Genomic DNA, 12820 nt, shown 5'->3' on the forward strand with positions numbered 1-12820 from the left:
TGTTAATTAAACTTTACATCCTTATATAATGCAATCCCTGCCCGATCAAAGTATATGTTTTTCAGTAGTTAGTGGAATAATTCAGATTCTTTAAGTGTTCCGTGCATTTATTTAACATTAAAGGGAAATACACAAAATATTGACCGCTACATTCTAAAAAGTTATGGAAAACGCCGAAGAAAGAGCATATCTGGTCAACAAGGGAACAGACGGCCATTTGAAAGATATTATTTTTCACAACTGATTAAATAACATTTGCACAAACCAAAATAAATGTTTCTGATAAAAAAATTAAATAAAAGAATGGATTTTATTTCTAAAATAAATCTATAATTATTCGATATATTTCGCATAAAGAAGATCTTAGCTATATAGCTGACAAAGTCTGAATAATCACCTCTTTAACTTGTGTTTAAGTTAGTGTTTACAGTTCAAAACAATCCATAAAATTTTACACTTCTTCGTCTGTGTTACAACTAAAGTAACACTTGGGAGTGTTTAATAAACTCTCTTCTCCACCATTGAGGGCAAGTCAAATTACTCTTAACTAATCAAACTAGCGATTAGTAATAAAACGAGAATCATATTTCCACTCCTACGGCAACGGCAATTTCCGTGGAAATATGTATTCTGAAATATTACTTTAGAGTTATTTCTGGAACTTAATTTTATTATTTTAGTTTCTTTTTATATTATTAATATTGTATTATATATTAGAGTTAGTATTTTATTATTCAAGTACCTCAATACACATTTTCTTCGCCGTAATAAAACTCTTTTAACTTTCTTTACCACTAACACATCTGTAGTTAAAAATAATACTGTAGTTCTATGCATATACACTACGGGTTTTCAGTATAATACCTTTTAACTCTGAAATCATATAGGTATATAGGTTTATGTAACGTTATTAGTCCTTTCGACTGTACTTTAATTTTCTTCAATTATCTTATGCAATTTTTCGGCTTAACCGTGGTTACTTCATTGTGTTATTTGAAATATTGTCCTTGAATAACTGACATAAATGCATTTTACAGTTTTATTTGAGATTAAGGTTGATCAGGCAATATAGTTTTGTAGAGATCGGATATTACTTTAATCAATGATACGTCAAAAGTACCTACTTATAAAGTTTTGATCTTCCTTGCATTTGTATTCATATTTTTTTTACTACTTTATTGGTTCTATAGTTTCCATAGTTCTTGCTGAGGTTTCCACAACTTTAGCATGACGAAAACGTGAGTATTTTTATATATGCCATTTCTGTTTGTTTGGCATCATAAGATAAGATTTGTCTGAATAAATTCAGAGTTGTCTCTGAATATATATATATATAAACTTTAATTAATTGTACATTTCTAGGATTTATTAGTTAATCCTTGCGTTATCGAAGTGTTATCTATTTGTAAATAACTTTAATACTTCGTTTTTTATAAAAAGATAACTAAAACTTAAATTCAATTTGTCAATTCATTTTTTGCTTACAAGTAACGTGAAATCGACAATGTCCGCGTACTTTTTTACAATGAAGTCAAATCAAAATTATGCACGGATCAATGCTTTGTCACAAAAAGATTTAAAAACAATCGAAATTCAAACCAAAATAGTAAATTTATCAATCAAATCTATTCCTATAAGTACAAAATTTAATAATCTTTATTCAATAATAGAAATATAAATGGTATTTCAGACTGCCTTGCAAAGTTGTTGTAACCGCAGCTACTAACACTTGATTCTTTTTTATTAATTTTATTTTTAAATTGCATAGTAACTTTTTAATTTAACAAAATTATTAAAATTTTACAATAGTCTGATATCAAAAATGTGAATGAATTTAGAAAATCTATAAAAGATTAATCCTACTGAATTTTTTTTTATTTTTTACAATTTAATATTGCGAGTAAAGTTATTAATATGTGTTATTATTATTAGATTATAAATAAATAAATGCCGTAGAAATTATATTTTTATATATTAACTATAGTATATAAAAATCTTTTTTCTGTAATAGTTATTCAATTCCAGTAAAATGAAAAAAAAGAAAAAAATTGTCTTTCACATTTTTTTAAATATATTTTATCTACTTTTTATAAATAAAATAAAATTTTCGTAATTGCTTGAAATGCGAAATACAAATTTAAAAATTTGCAAAAACTTTTAGTGCCACATTTCGTACTTCTTAAAAAGAACTTCGAAAAAAACTCCTAAGCAGATAGCTTGAAAAATGGCAAACAAAATACATAAAAATGTAACAAAATAGTAATAAAAGTTTTTATTAAGAAAGCGATAAAGCAGGAACCCAATTGCAGTTACTTGATATTGTATCTTTCAGCTTACAGGGCTTTACGGAAACTACTCAGTAGAGCAAAGGCATATCATTTTTTACTGATATTTAAATATTTTACAGCTGCCAATTCCCTTTTCGAATTGATTTCCATATTTTTCATCCATGCACATATTTTTTTATGCTTTATGCGATATAATAAACAAGAAAAATAAAATAAAATAAAATAAAATATAATAAAATAATATAAAATATATTTCCAGTAATATTTTTCAAAAGCTAACAAATTCACTCTTGGATTCCGTGTTGAAGTATGTCCCTGTAGTGCCCCACTTTCTGTAGTATATCCTCAGTACACAGACACTTATTTGCAAATGCTGCAAAATGCTTATACTTTTGCTCAAGCAAATTTCTCATATTTTATGTTATTATTTATTATATTATTATTGGTAAAAAATCAACTTAAAGATAAGCAGCACAGACAGAAATGGCGGCAGGCACATCCTGTATTGAAGGGAGTACATATTTAAATTGGAAGTAAACGTGTAAAGTCGCAATACACAATTCAATATGGAATTTTGAATTTCAATTTATTTTCTTCTCTTCTATTTACTTTTTAGTATATTTTTTTAACTTTTTTTTTATTTACACAAAGAAGTTCCATTATAAAAGTTCAGAAAAAAAGCATATTTTTGCATAATTTTAATGTGCTGAATTTACTAACATCAGCGATTTTGATAAGAAAAGTCATGAAAAATAAAAAAAAATAATACTAAAATAACTTATAATTTAATTAAATTTAAACAGCAACCAATAATATTTTTTTAATATTTAAAATTACATTGAATGTATTTGGTTTGTCCCCACAGATGAGAAAGTTTTTTAAAAATAATAAGAACAAAAATTTTTTTTCACGAAGCTTCACTGCAACAATGATGCAACGACTTAATGACAAATATTTTTATACAACATTTTGCTTTCATTAGCAAATGAATTTTTCCAAAATTATGAAAGCCATATGGTGTCAAACCAGGCCAATATGGGAAATTGAAATCCAATTTTTGTAAAAAAAATCGGTCTTATGCATCAATCAATAAGATAGCGTCTTAACAAGCAACAAACGGCAATTTCTCTTTGCATGGTATTCTGGTCAAATATGGCGAACACTTTGAAAGACCTATGTAATAATATTCATTACTGGTATGGTCAGGTACAGGTTTGCTTTGGAATTGCAAACCTTATCTTCTGTTTTGATATCTGAAACAAAAATTTAGGGGTTTGGATTGCCTAGTGCCTTTGACTCTCCTAATTTCTGTATAATATTAAAAAAAAAACTAAATTTCAGTACTAGTCATAATGTTCTACAGAACATATTTATCATAATTCATCTCATCTAATATAATACACACATTTTGGTATCTCAAGCATTCGGTCAAAATATGATAAATAGATGTTTTCTGGAACCTCTTTTCTAATTGCAAGTATTTAAAAAAAAGTGCATTGTTTGCTATCAAATTTACATTTAATTAAGTAAATAATATTTAATTAAATATTTATATAATATATTTATTATTAAATATTTATTTATAGTATTTATGTATTAAATGAATTATATTTATTTATTACTTAATTTTTATTTAATTAAATAGTTAAATTTGATGTTAGAAATATTTTATATTTTGAGTTAACAATTTATTTTTAATATATATTTTTCATTTGTTGAATTTAGTTTCCGATCAAATTAAAATATATTTTTTTAAAAATTTGAAGAAATCTTTAATAAAGTCAATCAGTCATCTTCTTCTATCAAAATTCGAAATTATCCTGCTTGCTAAATCATTCATATTTTAACTCTCAAATATTCATTTCTTTAAGTTTTTGTCTTTGACTACATCGAGTTCAAAATTATGGATTAACTACAACCTTTTGATATTTTCTACTACAGTCATAAGGCCCGGTCTATTTATGTCGTAAGGCTCTTTTAAATATTTTAATATTTAATATTTTATATATTATTAATAATTTCTTAAGAGGGAATTATTAATAATGAACATACGTATGAATAAACGTACTTCTTTCAAAGACATCCAGTGAACTAAGTGTATACACATACATATATTTGCGACTAATATATTCAAAATACTAGCCGCTCCTTTTAAATCAAGGGATTTTCTTTCTTTTGATACAAAATAAATTTATTTTATTCAAACCATTATTTTTTCTAGGTTGATTAAGAGCTAAGAAGAATTCAATTACCAAAAATATTTATATGTAATTAATTTTATTGACTGGTCCGCAATCCAAAATTCAAAACATCCAATTAATTAAGAATAATATTGTTTGTTCTAATTTATTAAAATTCCAAACTATTAATTTAAAAAACAAATTTATACCGCTTTTTTTTGTTCAGTTTATTACAATAATATTGTTAATTAAAGTGTTGTAAATCTATACATGGTATATCAGATATGAGCGATAATACTTTTTTATACAATAACATAATTACAATAATAGTTCAGTATAGAAATATGAAGATACATCTACATTCCTTATTCAAAGCATCTGAAGTTATTAAATTAACCATACAAAGAAATAAACAATTAATTAAAATTCATTTTATATTCTTTAAACTGTGCTCAGTAGAGTTTAGTATAATCTTGTCAGTGTTTGACCCAATCCTCCAATACCTTCTACGTACTTTCTAATTATTATCCTGCTTCTAATAATTTTAATTTCAGAAGTAGGAAAAAGTCAGCTGCGTTGATTTTTTAAATTATATTTGATTATTTTTTGAATTATGCATTAAATGTAGACACACATATGTTCCAAATTCCTATAATTTTTTTGTTCAAGTTTTATGAAAATCATATTTATACTAAAAACAAAACAACATCTGCATCTCAAATGTGGTATATTTTACGTGCGTTTTTTAAATAATCATTTCCGGATACTTTGCACTCTGAAAGTTCATGAGTTGATATTTTAAATTAGGTTATTGCAAAGAAAGAATTACTATTAAAATTAAGAAAAACAAATGCAACAAACACTTTAAAATACAAGCGAATTTTGCTAAAATAAATTTTATAATTACATCTGTACATTTCAAAAAGTTTTTATAATTATTTGCCTCTGGGATATATCATGAAATAACATCTGCATGAGAACTGCAATTGCCTCAATTGTGAGTTTGAAATAATTTCAAATTATTTTTTTCCATCAACATTTTTATAGAGCAGTAAGTTAAACACTTTACTAACTCGTATTTACAGTTTAAACTGAAATGAGCAACAGGTAAAATCTCAATCTGTACCACACATCCATAAAGGGCGTAGGAGTCAGTGGTTGCACAAGACTATCCTCTATTCACAGCACCTGCTACATAATAAAATTTTAACATTACTTCCATTATTGCAGACAAGTCTGCAACGCTACTATGTATTATAGTATGCAGTAGACTGTGGAAAATGTGATGCCACCGTTTTTATGCAAGTTTCTATGCCATTAAGAATGAGGGAAAATTAAAAAAATATGGTGGCATTTTCTTGTTCTGTGTTGGTAACACTTTAATTGCAACACATTTCTTTCTACAACGCGGAGGTGGCGTGTTGCAACATATCCCATGTGGCATGTGTATGCATTAATGCCTTTCAGTAATCAGATTTCATAGAGGTTCCTGCTGAATGGTGCAACTTTGCTTAAGGATGCACTTGTCTAAAAGTCGCATAATATTGCAAAGATTTCGTATAAAATTTTTTCTTCTTAATTTGTAAAAATAAATTACGGAAGTGCTCTTAAACAACTGCGGAGTTCAAATTGTTTTGTGCTGAACTGCAATTTGAGTTTGTTGAGTTAAAGTTTGGTAATCACCGGTAAAAAGTTAAACCTCATTAAAATTTTATAAACAATTGAAGCGCGGTAATTAAATTAAAATTTAAGGACTTGAACTTTTAAAATTTAAATCGCAATATTTAAGCATTAACAAAAGCATTATAGTAGTTTATTCATTTTAGTGGAAATGTCTACTTTTGGGTAACTCTAGAATATCGGTAAGAAAATTTTCACTCAATTTTTTTATAAATAAATAGGTATATATAAATATTGGTTTTAGCACATAAATGTGATCTTCTTTAGTGTATATGTATATACTTTCTAATTAAGTATATTTCCAAGAAGAAGACAGTAAGCAGTGTGAGTCAATATAATACAATTTGTAACCAATATTTTTAAAGAAGATAATTCAGTCCTTATATTAATAACAAACGACCTATAAAATCCTTTTTTCATATAACATCAACTGAAAATTATTCTGTCAAAATATATTTTTTTAATGCATTTGTGCAGTAAATAACATATGTGGAGTACCACATTTTGAGGCTATGAGTAGTAATTTTGAGTAGTCATATTTGAAGTACTATAAAACTAATTGACGATGTAAAAAAAATGACACTAAATCAAGAAAACAAATCAATTGATTATATTCAATTTATAAATTATGATGTAATTTATAATATAATAAATTGCAACATTTGTATAAAACTAGAGTCATTTAAAATAATTTAGTTTTCATAATCACACATTTCTCCTTTTAGAACAACGTTTTTAAAATACGCAACGTGTGCTTTAATTTGTCAATTAATAAATTCCTATAGTTTAAGTCATTCACTAAAAAAGTAAGTTTTATTTTATATTAAAAGCGAGGTATCATGCAGCACAGCTTAAAGCTTTTTACGCTCTACAATATAGATCATGCAGTAACTACAATATAAGCTGTTTATGTGCTCGGAAAAAACAGAATTTGAGTGACAAAATCTTCTGCAGTGGTGTAGCTGATTTTGCTTAAAGGACCGAAAAATTGGACTTGCTTTTTGCTAGACTAGACTCGAAGGTTCTAAGGAAGAATTTAACCATCCCATTATAATGCGCTATAAAAATATTAGTATTTTTAGTAGTTTGGTTTTTAACAGACAAGAAACGCACAAGAAAATTAAAAATTCTTGGTTCTATAAGGAAGATGAGAAAGAACTCACTCCACATATGCTTTATTGAATGTAGTTTAAATAAGCTGGAATTAACTTTCGAAATGATCTTTGTTTGTCGCAATAACTGCTCTGAAGAAACATCTTATCCTTTATTAAAATTAGTTTAAAACTCTAAGATATTCTTTTATCAACATCAAACGCCACTTGTTTAAATAGATTTCTGCCATTATCGTGATAATTAAACATATTAGTAAACCAATTTTACCGATTTTATTATTTGGTCGTATTAATAATAGATCGTTTATGTCATTTCAACCAATTATTTCAATAACTGAGAAATTTTGCTTAAAGCTGTGCAGATATGTGTACGTTCACTACTAAATTGACTCTTTTTTTTTGCTAAATCGATTGAAGTCATCATTTTCTTTGAAGAATATATGAGTTCTAAATGGTTTCCCCTTTACTGCACTATATATATTTTGACAAATTTAATCATTTTAAACAGCATTTGAAAGTATAGAATTTCAAAAAAATTTCTTTTTGTTATTTGATATCTCTTAATGATTTTAGAAAACAAAAAATGAATTCAGTGTAAATGTAATAATGTTGCTCCCTCTTCATTTTAACAAAAACTTTATTGTCTGACAAAAGCTTCTCATTGCAATTGCATCACGTCTGAAATCCACTTCGGTTACAGTTTTCATTTCTCTATTCGGTTTTATTTGTCACGTCAATTTTGCTGAAGCTCTGCGGACGCTACATTTTTTAATAGTCACTACAATAAAAACGTTTTATCTTTGCTAGTGAAATGCGATTTTCAGGCATACAAGAAGTAAAAGGGAAAAACTATGACCAAAATATGAACGAAATGAATAACGAAAAAATGGGTGAAACCCATTAAATGATGGTCGAAATGTTACAACAACGTTGGAACGAATCTCGAATCTCAATTAAGAAATTGCTCAGCACAATTGCATTACTTCATAGTGCTGTGAACTTTCAGTATCCTTTGTTTTCGTTTTAAGTTTTTTGTACTTCGGATGGTTTGGAGTGTGTCCTAAAGCAATATGTAAGCCACTCTATTGATATCAGGGTTTTGTAGGAGTTGTTGGTTGCTAAATTAATGAATGCACAATTATGAAATATGTCTATTTGCTCTTATTGAGAGTTCTGTGTACATACAACTAAACATAGTATTAGACATTGCTTCACAATTAAAAATTATAGTGAGTAATTTATTTTATTTAAATCAGGTTCCTTACAAAACAGAAATTTAGAAATCTAGAGCTTAATAACTCAGTGATTAGTAGTTTTTAAAATTTTTCAATTTAAACTCGACACTTTTTTTTAGCTTAACTTCTACTTTTTAATAATTTTTCAAAAATAATATACGTGTTGGTTATAGTATTCTTTATTTAATCATATATATCATATATATTTAGATAGTATTGAGACAATATAGTGTAAGAAAAATATGACCTCATATCATACCATATTCTTGGAGTTATGTTATACAAACAGTCATGGTCATATCAAATGTAAAATTGTTGGTGTTGTGTAAATCAAAAATTTGAGAATCAGAAAAAAAGAAAGAGGAATTTTGTTAAATTTGGTCAAAATGATCAGTCTTTTTCTGTCTCGTCATGTTGGTCATTGTTGCTAGTAATAAATATCAGAATTTGATCACAAATGTTTTATTTACCTTTTAAATTTATACACAACCGAAAAGTAATATAAATGGAGGAAAAATACGAAATTGACAAATGTGATATGACTCCTATAAGTTTAATGTGATTTTCATAAAGTATTCTTTAATAATAAAATTTAATTTTGACTAAAAAATTTTTATATAATCTTTGTTTCATTTTTGAAACCTTATTTTATCGCCTAACGGGGGTGCAACGTTGCCTAGTGTGTAAAGAGCTGTTAAAACCAAATCAGAACACCAGATGAGCTGGAGAGTCCATATCTGAGTTACTAAATATTTATCACTTAATTAAAAAAAAAATTATTTCACGTGACGGCAGTCTATTAAGTTGATTTATCATTAATTTCTTAAACAATCATGATGTATCCTATTATTATGATAAAACTTTATCGCAAGAACCGACCTTCTCAACTCTTTATGTCTCTAGCTAAAATTCCATATAAGCCAGGACTCCAAAATAACAAAAACACGACACACTATCTGATCCAATAATGGAATATTCAACTCAAAATACAAACTCTAATAATACCCAACCAATCCCTAGATTGTCCCATAAAGCATCGGGTCATTTAAATACTCTGGGCACATTACCTTCCTCACATTTTTGGCGAATGCTAGATTACAAACTATGAAAATAATTATTTCAAATGTTGTCAATCGTACATTTTGCTTGTAGCTCTTTTCAGACCACATATTCTGTGATTTATAAAGAAACATAATTTCTATTTCGCAAACAAACATTTTGCTTAGTGAACAATAGATTTTAAAGTAACCTATAAAATTGTTAGTTTTTGATGGTAAGTTGCTAAGATATTTTTATTTGTTTAATTCATATATATATCTTTTAAAAATATATAAACAGTGATTAAAAATTAGTGCGCAATCATATTATTCATACAGAAATACATCTACTTTTAAGTCTATAAAATTTTATTATAAGATTAATTTTATCTACTTTGCTTCTCTTTATTTTAGCAAAACTATAACTATCACATAATGCAAAAACCTCATACAAACTTAAGGTCCAACTTCTACTTAAATCAAAATGGATTCCAAGAACCAAACGTGATTTTTACTTGAAAGGGTTTAAAAAATACTATCCTGCACTTATTTCCAACCAAACAAAAGAAAAACCACAAAGTTAAAATTTGCTGGCACTATATAAAATTGTTATATATAATTTAGATGAGAAATATTTGGTCCCTTAAAAACGATTTCAACGTTTAAATCAAAAGAGTTCCCAAATTGAAAAACTCAACCAAAAAGGCACTTTAAGCAAACCTCCACAAAATGCACAACTGCAAACAAATTTGGCTATTCGTCTTTAGCTGGTATATGCTATATCCTTTTAGCACAGACTCAACACCACTACCAGTTTCAGCTATAAATTCCGCAGAGCATAGTCATACTGCACCCTGTCCACATGAAAGCATAGCCGAACTCATCAAAACAAGTCCTGTGATAGTTAAAGCATTGGGAGCGCGTGTATTCACCGACGATGACTTAAGTGTGTTGCAGATGGTCAGGGGTGAGCAGGATAACTGGCAAAATGGGCAAAATAATTTCTTAACGTCAGCAACACTTGACTCGACAGTAAAAGTACAATCCGCAGCGACCCCAACAACAACGAGAGCATCAACGGCGTCAGCAGCATTGCATAACAAAAATTCTGCTGGTGACAATAGCTATAATAACAACAACAGCAAGAGAAACATGCCAACAACGGAAGTAGAGTCCATTTTAATAACATTAACACCGGAAACAATATACAAAGGGGCCTCGTTGCTTAAAATGACACCGGGTGCGGAAAATGCACCACGGAACAATCTTGGTAGTAGTAGCAGTAGCAATGGCTATGGCAACCAAGCAGAGTCAGCATATCAATATGAGGGGTAAGTGCAAAACCGTAGTTATTAAGCATATTATATTGTACAGGATGCCAAGGAGCAATCCTTGCCAAATATCCAAGAGATTTATCTGTGCGCCAAAGTAGCTTTCCTGCGAAATAATAACAATTTTATTATTAAAAATTTAAAAAAGTTGATCAACTTATTTGGACTTGTTCACTTCACTTCTGTGGAGCTAAAGACTTTTAAGTGTAAAATTTAATCAAAAATATTCGAGAACTTAATTCTGTTGATTAATCAAAAAATATAAATATTCATGAAAATATCTGTAAATTGCATATATTGAATTTAATTTGTTATTTAAAAAAATTTAATTAAATTAAAATGTGCATAAAAATATGTTTTCAGTAAACGCTACTAAAATTAACTGCCTTAATTAAATAGCATTGTTTAAATATTAATTACAATTTTCATTAATTATTGTTTAATTAATATTATTCAATGCAGAAATAATTATTTATGTTAAAAATCCGCTTCAGTGAAACCAACTTCACAGCTGCTGTATTAATCGGGATACTTCTTGTATCTAACAAGCTGCACACACTTATTAATTTTATGCTTAAAAGCATTTAAGTTTGCCATGGCGTACGTATAATCAGGATTTCATACTCACACCACTCGGCAAATTAACAGGGAATTGCAGAATATGCATAATAATGTCATCAGTATTAAATTTGTATATCCAAGGCCCTGTGTAAATCTGCTTTGCGCACTAAATGCATCATGCATTATGCACAACGCAGCTTCATTCAGCTGCAACTGATTTATGACAAATATTAAAAATCATTATGCCGCACAAATTGCTTTAAAATAATTTATTTATGAAAAGCTTTTAATTATTTATAAATTAACGTACTTGTACACAAATTTGTTGCCACCTATAATACGGATATAGTTATTTTTGCTTTTCTGCATTTTATATTTACTTGATGCTTGTGTCCTGGCTGCGCTTGTGGCCGTTCATTTATTATTGCAGTCAATTAAATGCAACCCTTGAGCCCTTAGCCTGTTTCGATGGAAATGTGCTGAAAATGTTGCCAACTGAATTAATTGCTTTTGGCAAATTGATAACTGTCCAACAGCAACAGCAACAGCTACAACAAGGACAACAAAGTCAAAGCCAAGAGCGTTCCGGACAAAAGGATATTTTACGCATCAGCATAAACGGATTGCATCGGTGGAGTCCACAATTTGAAAATCACATCTGGAAACATTTGGGTAAGCTTATATTAATTAAATAAAAGCTGCTAAAAGTCACACATGCGAATATATGATATATAAAATAAAAAAAAAAATGTGCAATACATGAGATATTTAATTTTGTTATATATTAGAAAAACTACAATATGATTTTTGTTTTGAGAGATGCATTTAATTAGTGATTAATTATTAAGAAGTGCTTACAAGAATTACATTATACTCAATCTGCAATTTTTCCAAAACGGAATATAATGCGTATAAATAATTATATCGCAGAGTAAAGTTTAGAAATGAAAAAATGAAATACAGCTCTAGAAAATTTTTCTATAAATTTAAATTTTCTAACTAAAGATTTATGGTAGAGTATCAATTGACTCATGGATTTCAATATCACCAGGCACCCAATCTATCAAAATTCTAGCATGCATCCTTAACATGCATCCTTAAAACAACAGCAACATTTACTTAAGCATATATATATATATATATATAATAATGAATCTATTTTTATATAATAACATATATGTACGTACCATAAATGAATTGAAAATATTAGGCTGCATGTGTTTACTTCATGAAAATTTGAAAGTTATATTTCAAATAAATGAAATTGTTTACAAGTAAAAAAAAAGCTTATTGCATTTAAGTATGACAACACTTTGTTGAACTTTATTTTACCAAACAATAGCCTTAAGACAGTTTTGGGATTAAGGCATAAGGTTCTACTGTGGAAACTACTATG

At 27.8% G+C, this 12820-nt stretch overlaps 1 protein-coding gene across 1 annotated transcript in view; it reads left to right on the top strand.

Moving 5' to 3' along the window:
* Nucleotides 1–12119, top strand: part of LOC119675601 — a 90285-nt gene extending 78166 nt beyond the window's left edge. The window contains exons 2-3 of the mRNA XM_038086806.1: nt 9947–10863; nt 11855–12119. Coding sequence (XP_037942734.1) covers nt 10262–10863; nt 11855–12119 — 867 coding nt within the window. The 5' untranslated portion in view covers nt 9947–10261. The remainder of the gene's footprint in view (nt 1–9946; nt 10864–11854) is intronic.
* Nucleotides 12120–12820: the final 701 nt, after the last annotated feature.

This window comes from Teleopsis dalmanni, chromosome 2 (genome assembly GCF_002237135.1).
Source record: "Teleopsis dalmanni isolate 2A chromosome 2, ASM223713v2, whole genome shotgun sequence".
In the NCBI taxonomy this organism is placed as follows: Eukaryota; Metazoa; Arthropoda; class Insecta; order Diptera; family Diopsidae; genus Teleopsis; species Teleopsis dalmanni.